General features: G+C 39.9%; 1 protein-coding gene across 1 annotated transcript in view; it reads right to left on the bottom strand.

Annotated features, from left to right (window-relative positions):
• pde10a (phosphodiesterase 10A) overlaps positions 1–22504 on the bottom strand; it is a 437158-nt gene that overhangs the window by 40023 nt on the left and 374631 nt on the right. The window contains exons 18-19 of the mRNA XM_048600979.1: positions 15207–15362; positions 806–978 (exon numbers count right to left, since the gene is read on the bottom strand). Of these exons, the coding sequence (XP_048456936.1) occupies positions 806–978; positions 15207–15362 (329 nt within the window). The remainder of the gene's footprint in view (positions 1–805; positions 979–15206; positions 15363–22504) is intronic.

Raw genomic sequence — 22504 nt, 5'->3', positions numbered from 1 at the left:
GTAGTTTGATTAATTCTATATTATTTCACTTCTTTTGCATGATAAACTTCAGTTTTATTGTGAAAACCATATCTGCAACATGGTGTGCTTATGTTCCAGTGAGAGACTGTCTCGTTAAATCAAGAGCAAAATATAATATATTAAGCCAGATTTCTGGGACCTGACTTGCCCATGAATAATAACAGCTGAAGTCATAAAGTATCTTGTGTTTCCTTACTTGTCCCATTACTTTGGCCTTGGACAATAGACTTGATTTGATTTGATTTATTGTAGTCACGTGTACTTAAGTACAGTGAAAAGCTTTTGTCTGCGAGCAGTACAGGCAGATCATAGTGAGCAAGGACGTACAGTTCATAGGGTGCTTAGACATAAAAGTGTGGAACGGTTATAAATGTTATAATTAGATCTGCTGTAGGGAGCTCGCAAGGAGTTGCATGGTGCTGGCACCATCATGAATCAGACCTTTAGTCACTTAATCTCGTGTCCTCCACTATATTGCAGTTGTCCCATTTGATTTCTTATCATCCCCCCGTTTTCACTCACTCAAAATCTACTACATTTCTAACTTTTCCCAGATCTGATGAAAGGTTCCAGATCTGAAATGTTAATTCTGCTTCTTTCTCCACAAATACTTCCAGAATTCTTCGGTATTTCCAGAATCTTGTGTTAACATTTCAGATTTTCAGCACCCACAGTTGTTTTGTTTATTTTTGAAGGGACAGTTCAAATTGTTCATTAAAATTGTTACAATTTCTACAATGGTTTTCTAATATTTAACTTCAGTTTAAATATAGAAAACATTTACCTGTGGGTTTGATTGTTGATGTCCAATGCTCCTGCCTGTAGCAGGTCACTTATCTGCTTCCTGTTTCCAAAATATAGTGCAAGATCAGTTGCAATGATGGCTTTCCGAATGATTTCAAGCAACTGCTCATAATCATCAGCATTCAGACTGGAGAAAATATTATGCCCTTCCAACTGGTGGAAATAAAAAATTCAATAAACAGTACAGAAGCTAATTTTAACCTTTACCACTTTACTGGAAATTATTTACATTTATTTTATCATTCAGATCTCATCTCTCAGAAAATGCTTTTGTTTAAATATTTCTGTATGGAGAAATTGGTCTAAAAGCAATTAGATTGCATATGTACAAACAAAAAATTTCACTTTTTGCACCCAGCCTTAGGTTCCTCCATGCCACCAGTACCATGTGTTGAATTTAGATTTCCATCAGACCTGGTTCTACCATTCCTCCAACAATTACATTAGTCACCTTGATCTGTCGGAAAATATCAAGTCAGCATCATTTCTGTTTCAAGTTCCCTAAATTAACTACATGCAAACTTAATTGAACAGAAGTGTGAACTCCTGTGACCCTGCAAACTTGATTGCTGCTACATTTGATTGCTTGGTAGAGCTTTCTTTCATAATGTCTGAATTCTCCTTTTCATGCCTTCTATATCCTAATGGTGTATTTTCTTAAAGAGAAGACTGATATATTTGGTTCACTTTTCTTTCTCCACCTTAAATTCAAAACAGCAAACTGAAGAGTCTCCCTTCACTGTATAATTCTGTTTTATTAATATGAAGAATGCTCATGGATATCAAAATGTACAACAGATGCTATGCACAGCTCCCCAAAGACTAAAATGTTTGCCTCCTACTCATGTCACCCTTTGAATTTATCTTATTTTCATGAAGTTTACTTCTCTTCTTTTTCACATTATCACTATGAAAGATTATCAGACTCAACCTGCAAACTCCCAGGCCTACTGAACTTCTAGCAATAGAGTCATACAGTATGGAAACAGACCTTCGGTCCAACTCGTCCATTCCAACTAGGTTTCCTAAACTGAACTAAACACAATTGCCTGCATTTAGCCCATATCCCTCTAAAACTTTCCTATTCATGCACTTGTCCACATGGCTTTTAAAACATTGTAACTGTACCAGCATCTACCACTTCCTCTGGCACTTCATTCCAAACACAAACCACCCTGTGTGAAAAAGTTGCTGTACACTCTGTTATAAAGCAAAGGTTGACAGCAACACCACCGCCCCCCCCACCTCTGAGAACTAAAATCAAAACACACAAAGAGGAGCACCTTTCCCTATAATCTATAAAAAGGCATATGAAAAGTGGTGTAACCTGCCTGATTCTCTACTTGCTTAAGGTTTTTCCTTTAGCATCCCATCAAACAGAGTGTCAGCTAACTGGACCTCAACTCCTTCATCTTTTTCGTTTGTTTTCCCTTGTTGTTTTAACTTATGGCTGTGCGATCTTGTAACCACACAGTCCGGAAAAATTCCAGGGTATTTTCCATTTAACTCCTCAGTTCCCTGGTTTTCTTTTGGCCTCTCCACGAGAATGGACATCACTCCCACCTGCGATCCAGCTATATTGTTTCCAAGAACAAACTTTATTCCTGGAATAGCCAATTTTTCCATCACTCCCACTATCACTTCCCCAGTCTTGATGTGACTATCTTACACAGGGGAGCACTAATTCTCTCTCCATTTATTCCACAGATTATCACTCTCTTGGGCAATATTTCAGACCGAGTGCAAATATTTTCATCTCTTACTATTAGAGACTGACCAGCTCCCATATCCCTCAATATTTTAACTTCTTTACCTACTCCTCCTACTCTACCTGAGTAAACCTTACCCACACCGGTGAAGCCTTCGAAAAGATTGGGCATAATCTTACTATCCAGCCCGTTACTAGGCTGTGCACTCTCCTGCAGCTCCTTGGCTTCTCTTGGGTTTTCCTTCACTGCCTCAACTAAGCCCACTGATTTAGCCTCTTTTACCACATCCTTTTTCCCAGAGCCTTTCTTAAACCACAGTACTGTGACTTTGTTTGTCCCACATTATTGCAGTGAAAACACCAGAGGTCTTCCACCTCTTTTCCACCCTCTTGGGTTTCTTTTCTCACATGTGGTTCCCAGCGTGATCTACTTTTTATTTTTCATTGAAGAATCTCCCTCTTTCCCAATTTCTATCCCTCACAAAATGAAATTGCTGTCAGAAGCCAGATTTCGATTTATGCACTAATGCATATTCATCCACCATCTCTGCAGCTGTTCTTGCTGTTTGAACTTTATGTTCCTCAATATGAGCTCTTATCATCTCTGGAACTGAGTTTTTAAATTCCTCCAGCAGAAAAACTTCGCCAAGAGCCTCGTATGTCTTTTTTTTAATCTAAATACTCTCATCCATCTATTGGAGTTGTTCTGTTTAATCCTTTCAAACTTGATACAAGTCTGACCTGGTTCCTTTCTTAAATTTCTGAACTGTTGTCTATATGCTTCTAGTACCAATTCGTAGCCACTCAAAATAATCTGTTTTACTTCTTCCAATTCTCCTGACAATGCTGCAAATACCTCACTAGCCCTGCCTACCAACTTGGTCTGAATCAACGTCACCTACACTGTCTCTGACCTGTTCATCTGTTTAGCCAATTTCTCAAAGGAAATGAAAAAGGCTTCTACTATCTTCTTCATCAAATTTTGGTAATGTTTGGATATATTTGTATATATCCCTACCAGGCCTTTGGCTACGATGGATTTGCTCATCATCATTATCCTCCTCACTAAGCCTAACCTTCACTTACATCAACTTTCCTGTCTAATTTTCAAACTTCTGAAGTTCAAATTCTCTCACTTTCTCCACTCTCTTTTTCCCTTTCTTCTGCTAGGGCCTTCCTCTACTTTTCTTTTTCTTCTGCCAGAGCGATTCTTTCCCTTTCTCTCTCCTCTGCTCTTAACCATAATTCAAACAGTTTCAGTTCCCTGTCACGTTCAAGCTGCTTCATCTGCAATTGAATTCTCGCCGTTTCGAAAAATTCTGATGGCATTTCCAGCAAATTTAGATGTTGAGCTATTGTGGTAATTACCTCTCCTTTTCTCACAAAGGCAACCCCTACTCCAGCTTGTCTGCCAATTCCAACAGCTTTGCCTTGCTCACCTTTTGTAAAACCCCCAAAGTCACTTATTCCACCCCCAGAAAACTCTTAGTGATTGAAACAGCCATTACCCGCCTTTTGATTTAACTAATAAGCTACCAAAATTGAACTGATTTTCCACTTTTCACTTAAGTTTCATTTAAAGATCTCGGACATGAGTCTCCAAGTCTGTTTAAATTTACTGGTACCTTTTGTACCCTAAATCAGTTCAATTCTGTCCACATCCCGGATGAGCCCCCAATCTGTTATAAACCAGAGGTTGACTCCCCACCAAGAACTAAAACCGAAACACCCAAAGAGGAGCACCTCGCCCTATATTCTGTAGAAAGGAGCATGAAAAGTGGTGTAACCTGCTTTTCAGCAACTTCTAGTCATTAAACAAAAATGAATCCCTGACACTCACTTTAAATCAACAAGTAACAATTTATCTAACTCTAACAGTGAACAAATTAACTAAACTATTAACAAACTGAATAAATCCCTTCTAACTACCAACTATTCCTGAATAAAGCAAGATTCTAATGATATGCCGTTCCGATAAATACAAGTCTCATGTACATATATAAAAAAAAATTAATCTCTCGAAATTACAGCCAGGTTGTGTGTCTTCTGGAATGTTCTGTGACTTCTCCATCAATTCTTCTGTCAGGAATATTAGCTAGTTGTGCTGTTGGTACCATTGTTGTTTAGATGGTGCTTTTTCTAAGACACCGAGGAGGCTGTGAGAGCCAGTGATATCCATTCTCTCTCTCTCTCGAGACAGACAGACAGAGAGCTGAGGGCCGTTAGCTCTGGTGGATAGCAGCTAGTCCTGGAATCTTTTTCCTACTGCACCCTTTTTTTTATACCCTTGATGACATATCAATATTTCTTACAATAGGATTGGTCCTATGTTGTCAAAACAATCAGACTTAAATTTAATAGGTTTTTGGTATCTAAAGTGCCAGGTTCAAACTGATTGGCTAAATTCAAAAGTCGGTTGGTCGTCTTGATAAAAACTGCTACTTGGCCTGCTAACCTTACGGCCTTTCGATACAAATGTTTCAATTCCGACGCTCTCTGTGTACTTGCAAACTTTCAAGTTGCTGCTCACAGACATCCATTTTAAATCTCTAAACACAGAAAAAGCACATGATCTTTTAAAGGGACCTCACAATGCTTCCCCCCCAGTAGCATTTTACAAATACCAAATTCTAACTTACTGCCTCCCAATCCACAAGTACTCTACCCATCTTCGCAACAACTCTGAGCTTACAAGCCAAATTATGCATCACCTTGGAAGGTTTGAACTAATTCATTTCCACCAGTACAGTTTTCAGCAAACTATTCAGCTTTGAATCTTGCTCCTGAACACCTTCGATGAGTCAGGATATTTTCAAAGGCTTTAGCGGGATCCAACAGTATGCAATTGTATATAAGATACTAACAACAATAATGCAAAGTCCAAGCCCATTCCAAAGTATCTAGCTTTTTCTCAACTTATCCTGGAGTTGAAACTTCTTTGTTTTCATATATCTGTATTACCTACCACTCCTTCTCTCTCCAATTTATTCCTTCTTCATAACAAAAGCCACTCTGACCCATTCACCAATGTAATTCCTTAAAAATTAATCAGCTTCTGACAGAGCACATGCTCTCAGTTTCAATGTACAAAATGCAGTCAACTTCGATTCCACATTCAGTTTAATAGCTGAATCCATTCATCTTTCTGTTCCTCATGCTTGCCAATTGCACAATGAAAATACTTGGTGGAATCAAATATAGCATCAAGCATGTTGAGGTCAACACTTCTGGCAGGGGTCAGGATGGATTTTCTCACTTGATCACACATCTTTCAACTGAGTATATGTATGAGACATGTTGTGTGAGTTGAATCATATGGGACAGGTGGCCCGGAAGTTCTTACCTCCGTGGGACCTTCTGGGATTGAAGGTTCAGTCACCATATTAAAAGACAACCAGATAACCCTTCACTCACTGCAAACCTGCAGCATCACTGGAGCCTGAATTAGTTATCCCCATAACTTTCGGAGAGGTCTCAGACTAGGCAGAAACTGGCTGTGAGGTTTAGCGACACTTTGCTGGAAGTTTGTTCCAGGCTGTCCTCGAAAGGTGGTTTTCCTCGCCAGAGATGGCAACAGGAAGTTTTCCTGTTAGATGCAGGTGGCCTGGGCTGAGGTCACATTGCAGATCAGCGCGAATGGCCCTCACCCAAAGAACCCAGATCACGTGCAGGAAGAGAATGAATCCTGCATGAGTAAATGGCACCATTCACTGCAAGCTGTCACTTATAGATAGACCACTCAGTGTAGCTATGCAACTGCACAGGTATATCATTAGGTGATCATCTGCAGAGTAAAATACGTCCTGGAGAACAGTGATCATAACATGGCAGAACTTAAGAGTGTTTCAGAGACTAGAACTTGGGTCAGAAAGGGTGCTGAACTTAAGTAATGGTACCTACAAGGGAATGAGGGCAGAGTTAGCTGGAGTGGACTGGGAAGGGAGGTCAGCAGAATAGATGGTTGCTGAACAATGACAGGCTTAAAAAAACTAGTTTGTGATTCACAGCAAAGATATATCTCAGTCAGGAAGAGGATAAATTGACCACGTTTAACCTGAAAAGTAGAAGACAGTACCAAATCAAGGAAAAAAAAACACACCATATGACAAAGACAAGTGGCAAATCAGTATTGTGAAAGTTTTCAAAGCCAACAAAATATGACCAAAAAATAATAAAAAGGGAGAAAATAAACTGTGAGGATAAACCACCAGGTAGCATAAAAATGGACAGTAAGGGTTTGTTTAAATACAGAAGAAATTAAAAGATAGGCAACAGGAAATAAGGGCGAGGGAAACAAACTAATATTTTGCATCAACCTTCATGGCGGTAGACACTAATAGCATTCTTCATGTACTAAATAATCAAGGGGCTAAGTGGTGGTAGTGGGGAGGAGGAAATAAGCAAAATGATAACTGAGGGGTCATTCTTAATCTGCTAGAGAAATCTAAAAAACTGACTACCTTCTGCAATAAAAATTCATGTTGAGAACAAAAGAGTTGCAAGTGGTGTCAAGCAGCAATATTAGCTGATAATTATAAACTAATTCACAAAATTAAATCTATTTATTGACACACCATAAATTCAACAGGGATAGAAAATGAGAGAGTGAAAGGAAGGCAAGCAGCCTAGGTAAAGAATGGATAGCTGGGAATATGCCAACATTTCTCAATGTATCTGAAGAGACAGTACTGAGGGTGCAGATGAAAATTAAAAACCAAGGTGTTTCATTATAAAAAGGTGGGACACATTCATTCAGAGAAAAGCCATGGGATTTATTGGTTTTCATAAGGATGAGTTGAAAAGGAAACTCAGAAGGAAAGAGCCACAGATCAGAGTGTAGTTTTAACTACAACTAAAGGACCAGAGGTATATAATGTTGTGAGTGCAGAAAGTACACAGAATCAGATGAGAAATTTGAAGGGTTTTTTTAAAAGGTAAGATCACGCCTTTTACTTCAGTGAGAGCATCCAATGCCATAACAATACTAAGAGATACAGAGGCTACTCAAACTGTCTTGCTGGAGAAGGATTTTGGTTTTCAATGAACAATCTAGAGAAAAACCTAAGTGTCAGTAAATGGGATTGGTGGAGTGTATATCCCAGTTCCAATGTACAAAGTCTCAAAGGAGTGTGACATTTGTGTGGACTAGTGGCACTTGAGATAGTTAAGAAATTACCTGCAGATGAAGTTGATTTATTCTTAGGGAACGATCTGGTAGGAGTATAAGTTATAGCTTCACATATTATTACACAAAATCCAGTTGAGGCTAAAGGAATGGAACAATTGTAGGATCAGATTCCGGGTATTTTTCCATCATGTATAGTGGCCAGAGCAATGGCTAAACAAAGTCCATCACCAGAGATCACAATAATACTGCAAGGGGATATTAGGTTAGCTGAAACACTATTTAAGAATGAGGATAATTCAAAACACGCATTTGGCATGTCTTTGTTAATTGAGGCTCAGGAAACAGATTCAAAGTTAAGTAAGTTAACATAGACAGCTCACACTGAAGCGGAGGCTGAAGGAGTTACAGAGTGTTTTCATATTAAAAATGGAGTTCTGATGAGAAAATGGAAACATTCTCATAGACCTGCTGACAAAGAATGAACGGTTGTTTTCAAACAGTGGTAACTGCCCAGATATTGTAAGAAGATATTGCCATTATCACAGGAAGTTCCAATGGCAGGGTACATCAGAACGTGGAAAACTCAGGCATCGATAAACAAGTAGTTTACATTGCCAAGACTTTCGAAAGACACTGTGCAGTTCTGAGAAACATGGCATTCATGTCAGGTGGTGAGAAAACCTCAACACATAATTAATCCAGCATCTTTAGTACCTATACCAGTTTTTGAAAAACCATTTAGTTGAATGTTAGTAAGCTGTATAGGATCATTATCAAAAACAAAGCAGACATCAGCATTTCATTACAATGACAGATATGACAACCTGATTCCCAGGTGGTGTTCCTTCATGAATAATTACAGCTTAGGCAGTGGTAGAGAAGTTCACACAGTTTGTTTTACTTGTTATGGGCTACCAATTGATAAAGTTTGATCAGGGTTCTAACTTTATGTCTAAAATTTTCCAGGAAATCATTAGCAGTGTGGGGATAAAGCAATTGAAATCAATTGCATATCATCCACAAACACATGGAGTGTTGGAGAGATACCATTAGTCTCTCAAAATCATGATTAAGGTATGCTGTTGCAAATGTTCATGGGATTGGTGATAAAATATTAGACTTATTACTATTTGCTACCAGAAATTCTCCAAATGAATGTACTAGGTTTAGTCTATTTATGATTTATGGTCATGAAATTAGAAGTCCATTAAAATTGATTAGGCAGAAATTCTTGAACCAAAAGACTCCAACAAAAACAGAAATTGCTGGAGAAATTCAGTAGGTCTGGCAGCAACCGTTTAGAGAAAGCAGAGTTAACATTTCAAGTCTGATGGCCCTTCTTCAGAAGTCATCCTCAATGCTGATTTATATATCCACTTTTCTAGAAGAACTCAGAGGGGGCATATAGGGTAGCACAACAGCACTTGGAAGTTTCACAGGCAAAGACGAAAAAAACGGGCAGATAAAATGTTCTATTGCTGAATGTTTAAGTGGGAGATGAAGTATTGGTATTGTTGTCTGTGCAAGGTGAACTTCTTAAAGTGAAATTCAGTGGTACAAACAAAGTATTTAGGAGGGTTAGTAAGGTGATTTAGCAGGTAAATATCCCCGATTAAAGGAAGCAGCATTGGTTATGTCACATAAACATGGCAAAAAGGTATCATCGGAGGTAAGATGATTAGGATGAAAAAAATGTCAGGTGGTACAATTAGTGGAAAATACTGGAGGTAATAGAGTGAGGTAGAAGGAGAGGTGGACAGTTCTCAAAGTGAACTTCCGACAGTTCGACTAGCTAACAGAAATATTGGGACAGTTAGACACTATGCACTCATTTACAGAAGGGACAGTGGGAGGATCTTGTAAGACTACCGAGAAAGTATAAAGAAATCTGTAGAGATATACCTGGATGCTTGGCATGATGTGAATGTAGGAGAGTCAATACCAATAAAACAACATTACTGTCTGAGCCCAGAAAGAAACAAACTCAATTTGAAACAGAGATTCAGTACATGCCAGAAAACCAGTTAAATAAACCTAGTGAAAAGCAGGTGGAATTTATTGATAGTGTTAATTCTCAACCCAGACAGATCAATTTGATTCTGTATAAATTATAGAAAAGTAAAGATAATCACGAAGACAGATTCATACCCAGTTCCACAGATGGAAGACTGTATTGATAGGATTGGCAGTGCTTCATTCCTTTCTAGGATAGGTCTATTGAAGGCCTACTGGCAATTGCCATTGACATCAAAGGCTAAAGGAATATCTACTTTTAATTCACCAAATGGGTTATACCAATGCTGAGTGATGCAATTGGGTTAAAGAGCACCCCAACTACATTCCACAGGCTTATGAGTCACATTGTAGCTTGAGTTCATAATTGTATCGGTTGCTTAGATGATGTTGTAGTATAAAATAGCACGTAGGAAGAGTATGTGAGACTAGGTGAAGACTTGTTCAAGCAATTACAGTTGGCTGGTGTGGTAATAAATTTAGCCCAAAGTGAATTTGGAAGAGGAACAGTAATTTGGCTAGGATATATCATAGGACAAGGACAAGTGTTGCTCCATCCATTTGTTCCCCAACTGGAAACCACAGATGAACCAGGAAATCCACTGCCTACCGAAGAACAGGCAAGTGGTGTTCAAGTCAGACAACCCTGACATTTACAGGAAACCCAGATATGACCTCTGTAAGGCCATGAGACATGCCAAGAGGCAATACTGGACTAAGTTAGAGACCCAAACTAACCACACAGACACTTGCCATGAGTGGCAAGGCCTACATAACAAAACAGGTTATAAAATGTAGAACAGAACAGTCGACAAAAATACATCCCTCCCTGATGTGCTCAATGCATTTTACGCTTGGTTTGAACAGAAGGTCAGTGAAACGGTGTCACCTGCCCTGACATCCTTGGATGCACCTGTTTCCTCAATCACTGCTGCAGACGTCAGATTGGCCTTCATGAGAGTGAACCCATGAAAAGTAACTGGCCCAGATGGAGTCCCCGGCTGTGCACTCAGATCCTGTGTGGACCAGCTGGTGGGGGTATTTGCTAATATCTTTAATCTCTCCCTTCTACAATCTGAAATCTCCACCTACTCCAAGAAGACCACCATCATCCTGGTACCAAAGAAAACACATGCAATGTCTACTGTGCAGTGGCTCTGACCTCCATAATTACAAAGTGCTTTGAGAGGCTAGTCATAGCTCATACCAACTCCAGCCTCTCAACCTGCCCCGAACCCTTGCAATTTGCCTACCAGCGCAACAGGTCCACGGCAGATACCATCTTCTTAGCCCTACACTCATCCCTGGAACATCTGGATAATAAGGATACTTACGTCAGGCTTCTGCTTAGTGACTACAGCTCTGCCTTCAGCACTATAATCCCAAACTAATCTCAATTTTGAGACTTAGGTCTCTGCTCTGCCCTCTGCAACTGGATCCTCGTCTTCCTGACCCACAAACCACAATCAGTGAAGACAGACCACAGCATCTCCTCCACGACAATCCTCATCACCAGCTCTCTACAAGGATGGGTACACAGCCCCCTACAGCGCTCTCTGTACGCTCATGACTGTGTGACCAAATTTCATCTGAACTCCAATCTACAAGTTTGCTGATGACACTACTGTTGTAGGCCGGATATCAAACAATGGCGAGACAGAATACAGGAAAGAGATAGAGTGCTTGGTGATGCGGTGCAAAGATAACAATCTCCCCCTCAATGTCAGCAAAACTAAAGAGCTGATCATCGACTTCAGGAAGCGGAGGGGGAAACACCCCTCTCTACATCAACAGAGATGGTCGAGAGCGTCAAGTTCCTAGAAGTGATGATCACCAACAATCTGTCCTGGACGCCCCCACGTTGATGTGACAGTCAAGAAGGCACAACACCACCTCTTTTTCCTCAGGAGGCTAAGGAAATTTGGCATGTCCATCAAGATTCTCACCAACTTTTATAGATGCACCATAGAAAGCATTCTATCTGGATGCATCATGGCTTGGTATGGCAACTGCTCTGGCCAGGACCATAAGAAACTACAGAAAGTTGCGAACATAGCCCAGACCATCGTGCAAGCCAACCTTCCATCCATTGACTTCATCTACACTTCTTGATGCCTCGGAATGGCAGCCAACATCATCAAAGACCCCTTCCACCCGGTTATAACCTCTTCTGTCATGAAGATACAGAAGCTTAAACACGTGTACCAGGATGCTTATTCCCTGCTGTTATTAACTCCTGAATGGACCTCTCAAATTTCAAATCTAACATTGATCTTGCTTTTTATGCACCTTCTTAGCAGTCGTAACTTTGTATTCCTCACTCAGTTCAATTACCCTATGATCTTTATATGTTAAGATCTGCCTGTACTGATGCAAAACAAAACTTTTCATTGTACTTAGGTATATGCGACAACAATAAATCAAATCAAATCAAATCAAATCTTGACTGTTTCAGACACCAATAATCACAGACTGAATTAGGCAGCAAAACATTTGTGTTTTATTGTCAATCTACAGCATAGTAGAAATATCAGTTTCTACCTTTCCCTCTCCAGAAGCGAACCTTCATTGGGGAAAAATTAAACTCTTCTTTTGTAAATAAACCTAGCACAAAATTAATTATTCACCTTATTAACCAGTTACAATTCACAAAGGGTAATGTAAAGAACTCAGTCTTTTATATTTGAAAACCCACCACTCAAACACATCGCCCATTGAGTCTAAGCCGCCATTCAATGAGATCATGGCTGATCTGATAATCCTCAAATCCACTTTCTTGCCTTTTCTATACAACCCGTGAATCACTTACTGATTAAAAATGCCCATTGCAGCCTTGAATATACTTAGAGACCTAGCATCTAAAGCTTATGTCCTTTTTTCTCCCTCACCACTAAATCACCCAGGTTTCCAATTAAGAACCAATTTACATGCAGACTGTTCGGGGTAGTGCAATGACACCAAAGGTGAGGGAAAGGTAGCAAGAGGCAAAATCAAAATGGAGTTGGAGGGGGAAGATATGCCATTCTACCCTGCAGTGCCCACCTCTCTATAAAGACGGTGAGAATATTGGTGGACACTGCATGCTGCCTCTCCACAGAGACACAGGCTCAACTGTAGCTGTGGAAGAGGATCAGGCAGTCAAGAACTGTGACCCTATCTCACTGCCCACTGCCAGGGCCTGTTAATGGCTCATTAGGCTGGGCCCAGAAGCAAACCCATGAGGAGGTACCCCGACTTGCCTGCTCCATCGAAACTCCGTCCTTTTCCTCTCTTCTTAGAGCTTAGTCCTTAAGTACAAAGTTCATGAGCATCACCTGTTCCCAGTCAACTGGAGCTGATCTGTATGAAGGGACCTGCATCTCTAACTCTGCCAACTCCTACAGTGACACATACATACTCATATTCTCACATCAACACTCAGCCCTTCATTCACTCAAGCCCTCCACTCCTACTCAGCTCCCCAATCACTTATGAGCTCCCTCCTATTCTGATTCCTACAGATTCACTCATGTCTTCCCATCACCACTCAGCTCTTCATTCACTCAAGCCTTCAATTCCTACTGAGCTCCCCATACTCTCACTTGTGCCATTCTAATTCCACTGAACTTGCATTCACTCACATGCCCTCTAATCCCCTCACTCACTTATCTTCTCATCATTCTCCACTTTCTCCTCTACCTTGGATTCTCCATTATGTATGGGTGTGGGAGAATTAGACTGAAGAGCAGTGGTTCTCAAGGACCAAAGCTCAGGCTCTGGATGCCAGCCCCACCTTGCTCTTCCCCATCTTGGATGGTCATCTACTTATCCCCAGTCAGTCCCACTCCCTACCCTACTAACATTAAGATATTTCTCAGCCACCACCCACAGCCCACTTCCCATATCCCCCATTCTGGCTCCACTCATCCCAGTCTAATTGGCATTGCCTTTACTGCTGGAGTCAGCATCAAGTGGAGGAAAGTGCTATTCAGGCCATATATTGGAGCAGTAGCTTTGTGAAGACTGATCATCAGCAAAAAACAGCAAGTCAGTCAGATTGGCAGCAGATTAACAGAAAGGAAATGAATTTCAGCTCCCCAGGCCAAGCAGAGAATAATTTCAGAACTTTATGTGCCTCTAAACTTGAGATTTTCCTGAAGGATTTTTTTCAGCTTCATAATACTAGCATGTTTTGTTGATTATAGGCAAATTATTGACAATATAAGGTGTTTAATTCATTGTGATCACAAAAAGAATATTTTACTACAATGTTAAAATGTATTACTTTGAGTGAGTGAAACCTAAAAGAAGTGCAAAACTATAGACAAAGCCCTTGAACATTGTAAACACAGATGAGTCAAAGTCAATTTAGGATCAACGGCTTGACAATTCTGTTTGGATTTGAGGAAAACAGTGACAGAGTTAGAAATGCAGGTCTCTTTAAGGCTCAAACAGAAAAGTTCCAAAGTTGACTAAGAGGTGTCATGCATTGGACTCTATGTTTAAGAGCTGAGATGGTCCCCCCCACCTCACTGTTGATGTTCTGCATTACCCTGAATGGGCATTGCCTGTAAATTAATCAATTGGTAAATGCAGGTGATTTACTGATGGTGGTTAATAGGTAAAAAAATACCATAGCTGATGGGAAAAGAATGACAGTTCTGTAAGAGCACTTCAGGATATTAAAAAAGTCTCACTCACGTGGTGTGTAAGGGCATTTCTGGATAGAAAAACAAAACAACTGAATCAGGTTTAGTTTGTGGCACAGTGGTAGGGTTCAACTCTTCAGCTATAAGGTCTGGGTTCAAGTCTCACCTGCTCATTGGGTGTGTCATAAAATGTTTGAATCAGTTGATTTAATAAAAGGCCGTGTTCTTGCCCCTGTTGGGCACTGCTTGTTATATTGTTTAATTAGCTATTTGGGTGATTTGGTGCTTCTTGTGAGCAGGGCTTGCAATTTGTTAAAATATTCAAATGGGTGATTAGTGGTGTGGCTTCCAAATTTTTTTTAAAGAAGAGTTGAGTTCTGAGGGGCTCTTGAATATAAAATCTAAGTCCATACCCCTGGTGGGCAGTGTTTGTTATTTATTTAATCATATTTCAGTGATTTGCTGGTGGGGTTTCTTAAAATCAACAGTTTGGTTGACTGCCTGTAATGGGTATTGTTTGATAATTGTTATTTATTAGTTAATTGGGTGATTTGGTGGTGGGGCTTTCAAAATGAAAGAGATGAGTTCTTACCCAGGAAGGTGTTGGCTTTCAGACAAGGAAGGGGTCAAGAAGGTAAAATTGGAAACTGACCCTTGTGATAAACTATAACCAGTAAAATGTTTTGCTGCTTAATTGAACATGTGGAGATCAGTATATGAAACAAGCAGTCCTACAGTTTGAATGTTCTGGCAAAGAATAAGTTAATTAAAGATGAATCTATTTGCCATCTGGGATGATGTGCATATAGATTTTAAATATCACATACAATTGATTTATTGCAAGAGATTTTCTATCAGCACTGTTTAATAGTACTTCTGAAAACCACATCCAAGGTAATCCTACCTGCAAAATAGCAACCGTCTGCGAGAAGTGATGCTGCTCCATTGTGGAGGTAGAATATAAAGCAGCTAGTGGGTGATCAAACTTATGTAGATAGCTGTTCGTGTAACCTCTGTGATCTAGGTCGTGACACAAGCAAGCCACTAGAAGACCTTTCCGCTTTGCATAGAAAAATATATGGGAAACAAAACAAAATTGTTTACAATTCCACTCTTGACTAATAACAGCCCTATCAATCTGTTGTGAAAATGTACTTTTGGAACAGAACAATTTAAAAACAGCTAACAGCATTTTGAAAGTAAATTAAATCGCAATCATTAATCATAAAACAAGTTTCATATAAACCATCTCAATAATAATAGATCTGTTTGGTAACCGGTTTGTTTTTAGCATATGCATAAATAAGATTCGTGTTGGTATCTTAAATATGTTTTCTTGAACAACTGGTGAACTTAATTAGTATTGTTTGGCAGATGGGGGAAATGAGTTCAACAGAGCTACACAACTTTAACACAGCACATTTGTTACTGTCAGATTCCTAGTTCTTCGTAGTTTGGAAAAGAACCAAAATGTTCTGGAAATACACGGCACAAAACACAACACTCGAAAAAGGAAACTGCATTACTGCAACTACCAGCAAGCTGTCACCAGAAAATTCCAAAGGTAAAAATATTTTCTTCAGATACTGAAGAACCTATGTATTTTCAGTATTTACGTTTTCTGATTTTCAATATTTGTAGTGTTCTTTCCACATTCTGAATTTGCCTTCAGCACTTGCCATTTCAAGAAAATTCAGATTGAAGAACAAAACTACATCAAGTTAAATTAGGATTCTTCATACCATCTGCATGAAAACCATAATCCAAACTTTATTTAATTTGCTTTTTTCCCCCCTATTTTCCATGCACACAGTCAGTTTCAATCGGAATCACTTTCAATCATTGTGCCACTTCAAGGCTGTATACCCTGGAAGTGCTGATTTGTAAGACAACAGTTTACTGCACCATAAACTTTTTCTAAAGTTATCTGTTTGCCCTGTGTTCTGCTACTAGAAAGATTCAATTCGTCTTCCCTTTTCTACTCAGAGTGCATAATAAAGAACTGTGCTAACTCGGGACAAAGCCACCCCCGCAACAGCTGTACTTTTTAGCAAAGGTTGTATTATTCCCTTTGGTTAAAACAGAGTACTTTCCTCAAAATGGTGAAAAAAGTTGTTTACGATCAACATGTGTGAACACATTATGGCACATTTCCAAGGCAGGTGGGACACGAAAATATGAGGTTGTGCACTTTGGCAGGAAGAATAGAACAGTTGAACATTATCTAAATAGAGAAAGCTACATACAGCACAGAGAGATCTGGGAGTCCTTGGCCATGAATTACAAAAACTAACAAACTAGTTCAACAGGTAAAGCAAATGAAATACTGGTCTTTATTTCAAAGGGGATGGAGCATGCAAATGGCAGGTGTTACTAAAACTATTCAAGACAATAGTCAGACCATAGATTGAATACTTTCTGCCAAAGTGGACAAGCCTAAATTTTCCCACATTATATTCCATCTAACAAATTTTTGTCCATTTGCTGAACCAATCTATATCTATATGCAGACTCTTTGCTTTTCTGCCTGCCTTGCATCATCTGCAAATTCAGCTACCATAAATTTGGTTCCTTCACCCAAGTCATTAATATAAAATGCAAAGTCAAGGGTCCAACACGTATCCATGTGGCACTCCACTAGTTACAGTTTGCCACCCAAAAATGACTCATTTATCATGACTCCTTGCTTCCGGTAAACTAACTAATCCTTTTTCAAAAGCACTTTATGCAGTAGTCTTTGATGTTTCACCTTATCAGATGCCTGTTGGAAACCCAAATACTTTACATTTACTGGTTCCTCTTATTCACCCTGCTTTTCATTTTCTCAAAGAACTCTAGTAAATTAGTCAAACACAATTTCTCTGTTACAAAAACATATTGACTCTATTTGATTGTATCATGATTTTCTAAATGCCCTATTAACAGCCTCTTCAATAATGGATTCCAGCATTTCCCTAATGATGGAGCTCCGGCTAAACGGCTTACAGTTTCCAGTTGTCTGTCTCCACCTGTTTTTGAATAGGGCTGCTTAAATTGTGATTTTCCAATCGATTGGGACAATTCCAGATTCTAGGGAATTTAGAAGATTACAACTAATGTATCTACTATCCTGTAGCCACTCAAGACTGCACGTTGCAGGCCAACATGTCCTGGTTTCTTTACCATTCCATCTTTTAACCCATTTTCCAAGCCCACTTTAGCCATCTCTAACTTTATGCATCTGTAATTGCCTTTGTTTAAGGTTAAACACTTACGTTAGTCCCTTTAGACACATGTTCCTCAACCTCAAATTGAATGTGGAATTTTATTAGGAGCTCTTTTATTATCTAGCCATTAATTAATTCAGCCCCATTACACAATGCCTATCCTATCTTTGACAGGTCTAACTTAGCCTTCTCCCTATTTTGTTCCAGGATGTATTGTTCTAAGAAATTGTTCCAAACACACTCTGTGGACTTATCTTCCTGGTTACCTTTGTTGATTTTATGTCCAATTCATACGAAGATTAAAATTTGTCCTGGTTACTTCAGTAACTTTCTTTCAAACCCACATTTCTTCATGTATATTTAGTCCCACAGAATAGCTACTGCTTGGGGGCCTATAAACTATTCCACAAGCAACTTGGTTCCTTTGTTATTTCTTTTCTCCATTCAAGTTGATTCTATATCATGCTCCTTTGACCCAAGATAATCTCTTACTAATGTACTCAGTTCATTTTTTTAAGTAAAAGAGACCCAATACATTCTCCTTTCTTCTTGCCTTCTCAAAATGTCAAGTACCTTTGAATATTCAGATTCCAGCCTTGGTCACATTGCAGCCACTTTGTGATTGATATCAGATCGTACTTATTTATTTCTGCATGTGCTGTCAATTCATCTCTTTTGATTTAAATGCTCCCTGTATTCAGATTCACTGTCTTTAATTCTGTCCCTTTTCCTGGTCTTCTGCTCTCTGACAGAAGAATAATACAGTGTGAAAAGATGGACACGCCAAGATGAAATAAATGCAGGAAGGCCAACCAGAGCAAAAAACAGCAAAGTGAAAAGGGGTGGCATGATGTCTCAGTGATTAGCACTGCTGCCTCACAATGTCAGGGGCCCAGGTTTGATTCCACTCTCAGGTGAGTGTCTGCGCAAACTCCACACATTCTCCCTGTGTCAACATGGGTTTCCTCCAGGGGCTCCAGTTTCCTCCCACAGTCTAAAGATGTGCAGGTCTAGGTGGATTGGCCATGCTAAACTGCCCATAGTGTCCAGAGATATGTCGAATAGGTAGGATAGCCATAGGAAATGCAGGGTTACAGGGATAGGGTTAGGGGTTGGGTCTGGGTGGGATGCTCTTAGGAGGGTCAGTGTGGACTTAATGGGCCAAATGGCCTGCTTTCACACTGTAGGGATTCTCTGATTTTAGGAAATGAGGCAGAGTAAGAAAGAAGCAGAGAACAGTTGTGGAATAAGACTACTTCTTCCTCATGCACTAAAATAGATTTCTCGGTTTAGCAGGAAAGGGGGTGGGGGTTCATTGAGGAAAACCGTAGGAAAAATATTCTGTTACTCAAATTATCAGGTGAGAATCTGCTTAAAAGGCTCTTTATCTGCAGAATTTATTCAACTGTCCAGGATTCATTTAATTTTTAACTTATATAATCAAACTCAGTGCCACTTGCTATGATCCCAGCTGATGGCAATACTGGATAAGTTAGATTCTGGAATGAAACTTTGCTTGGATTGGCCATAAGTTTTATTTTTGTGATTGGTTATTGTGGTCACTGAGGCTGTTCACACAAGGCTGCCAGTGTTCTTCTAACACAATGTAAGATTACTATACAAAAGGAATAAAAAAAATTTGTATGTCAATTTGAAAACATCTTAACACATATTGTAACATTAAAGACTCAATCCTTTTGCCAGCAACATTCTTTACAGATAAGTAATCACAATTATACATCACTCCTATCTTAACACTTTAATTTCTTACTTAACTGACTTTTCCAAATTTCCCTCTTGACTTCACAAACTAAAACATTTCTGCCAGGATGAAACCATTTTCCTGAACGGAAACTTGATTCAACTGTTCTTCCAGCATGAAATGAATATCCAATTCTTCTGAAATGAACTCAGACTAAACCACCAGTGGCTGCAGATCATTGTTTTCTGCATGACATAATCTCAGCAGTGATAAGACATAGTCAATTAACACTGCAGATATCTGGCCGGGCACTTACTAAGTCACATGCTTTCTGCAAATGATTTATTTTTTCCCCGTTGTCCACTCACTTCTGCAGTTCCTCTGATGCTTTATATCAGTTTCAGAACTTCCACTTTGTGGGCTCCAGTCACCCCCTCTTTACCATGGACATGCAATCCCTTATTACGTTTATCTCCCATCAATATGATCTCGGGGCCCTCCGCTTCTTCCTGAACCATCCCCACCAACCACCAGCCTCCTCCGCATGGCTGAGCTCGTCCTCACTCTGAACAACTTCTATTTTAAATCCTCTCACTTTCTTCAGGTCAAAGGGGTGGCCATTGGTACACACATAGGCCAGAGTTAAGCCTGTCTCCTTGTCAGGTATTGGAACATTCCTTGCTCCAGTCCTATTCCAGCCCACCATCCACAATTCTTTCTCTGGTATATCGATGATATCATTGGTGCTGCTTCTCTCTCTCGCCTGGAATTGGAAAGGTTTATCAATTTCGCCTCCAATTTCCACCTGTTCTCAACTTCACTGGTCCACCTCTGACTCCTCTCTTCCCTTTCGCAACATCTCTTTCCATTTCTGGGGGTAGGGTAGCGACCAATATCCAATACAAACCCATCTCTCTCAGTTACCTTGACTATACACCCTCACACCCGGCTTCCTGTAAAGATTCTGTTCCATTCTCCCAATTCCTTGGTCTCCGTCGCATCTGTTCCAAAGATGCCACCTTCAACTAGGAGGCCTCTGAAATGTCCACCTTCCTACTCAAATGAGGATTCCCCATCACCGTAAATGACAGAGCCCTCAGCCGGGTCTGACAGATCTCCTGCATTTCAGCCCCTATCCCTTCTCTAACCTCCTACAACAGCGATAGAGTCCCCCTTTGTCCTCACCTACCATCTTACCAACATCCACAACCAGAGGATTATTAACTGCCACCTCCAGTGAGATGCCACCAACAGACACACATTCCCCTTCCCTCCCTTATCAGCCTTCCGCAAGGACCATTCCCTTAGGACTCACCCTAGTCCATTCCTCCTTCACTCCCAAAACCCTGCCACAGCCGCACGGCACCTTCCCCTGCAACCGCAGAAGGTGTAACACCTGTCCATTTACTTCCTCCCTCCTCAGTATCCAAGGGCCTGAATACACTTTTCAGGTGAAGCAACGCATAACCTGCACGCCACTCAATCTGGTTTATTTTAGTCTCCGGTGTTAGATTTCTGTCATGAAGTCGATTTAAAAAATAGGCTGTGGTCCCTATAAATAACTGCCTTTGTGGAATTGCTGGATGTGTAAAGATCAAAATTCTGTAGACCTAGATAAGATCAGTATTTCCTTCTTCACTATCATATTTCTGTTGACATGCATTTAGTTTGTGTGAAAAGTATCTGATTGGCTGTTCAATCTTTATCTCATCCCCCTATAAATAATTCAGTGCTGCTAAAATCATTCATGTTGGCAATATAGCTTTTAAGATACATTATTTTATCCTTTCAGAAATCTTGTCTTTCTTTAAAGTTCATTAAGGGACCACAGTCATCTTTCACTTTCATAGGTTCTTCTTTATCCTGTCTAATTCTACAGGCCTGAGATCTAGTCATGACAGAGTCTGGAAATCATCCAGGATGTTCCTCCCATGGTATCTGTTTCTTTTACTTCTGTTTATTGTTCCACAATCCTTGAAGAAGCCAATATTTTTGAACCAGCCATATTATTCCAAAGATAAAATTCTTTCCTTATTTAAGAATCTCTTGCATGACTCTGACTACAACTTATCCATTAACTAAATCACTCTTTAATCAAACTCTATGTAATAAGATCGGTATGTAATCTCCACGTATACCTCCAATTAATATTTTCACCTTCATTAACCCCTCTGCAAAACGAATTGTATCACTAACTGACATCAGCAACTGTAATGCTTCAGTGTGTCTCAATATCTTTTCTGGTTTATCTCCCTGATTAGAAGAATAAGATACCTTACATTTGGAAAGAAAACATTCAGAACCTCCAGTTGTCTGCTAGTCTTAATCAATAATTGAGGAAGTATTTTCTTGACTGGCCTGAGTTATCTCTTCTTTCCTAGTAGATTCAAAGGTGACGTCCTTCACTTGTATTGCTGTTGCAATTTTAATATCCATTTTCTTTCCTGATGCATCCTTTCCTGGTGATTTCTTAATTGTTCCTACTACTGCAATCAGTCTTCCACCTAACTTCCAATAATTTGGCTATAGTATATCCAGTCTTATTAGAATCAAAATGTATCACTATTTTATATCATCTTAGGTCCTAGTCTTTCTCTTTTTTCAAAATTTGTTCATGGAATGTGGGCATTGCGTACTAGGGGAGCATTTATTGCCCATCCCTAATTGTCTTGGGGAAGTTAGCGGTGAGCAGTCTTCTTGAATTGCTGGAGTCCTTGAATCAGGACACAAAAAATGCTGTTTGGCAGGGAGTTCTGGGATTTTGACCCAGCGACAATGAAGGAATAGTTCCATTTCAGTATTGGAGAGGTGCTGGAAGGTGGTGGGTTCCCATGCACTTGCTGACCTTGATCTTCTAGGCAGTAGAGATCTCAGGTTTGGAAGAGCTTGGGTGAGTTACTGAAGTACATCTTACAGATGGTACGCTGCTGCCACTGAGAGTCAGTGAAGGGAATGAATGCTGGAAGCGTTGGACAGGATGTCAGTCATCAGGCAGCTTTGTTATGGATGGTGTCAAACCTCTTGAGCTGCACTCATCTAGACCAGGTTATTCCATCATACTCCGGCCTTGTGCCTTGTAGATGATGGACAGGCAGGCATGTGGAAGACAAAAGGTGAGTTACTCATTACAGAATTCTGAGCTTTTGACCTGCTCTTGTAGTCACTCTATTTGAGAGGCTGGTCTGGTGAGGGATTCAATGATAGTAATGCCATTGGCTGGTAAAAGAAAATGATCAATGTCTCTTACTGGAGACAGAAATTGCCAGTGATTTTTTTGAGTCACAAGTGTTAGTA

The sequence above is a fragment of the Rhincodon typus genome, chromosome 9 (genome assembly GCF_021869965.1).
Source record: "Rhincodon typus isolate 14 chromosome 9, sRhiTyp1.1, whole genome shotgun sequence".
Lineage (NCBI taxonomy): Eukaryota > Metazoa > Chordata > Chondrichthyes > Orectolobiformes > Rhincodontidae > Rhincodon > Rhincodon typus.
This window is presented reverse-complemented; position numbering and strand designations above follow the sequence as displayed.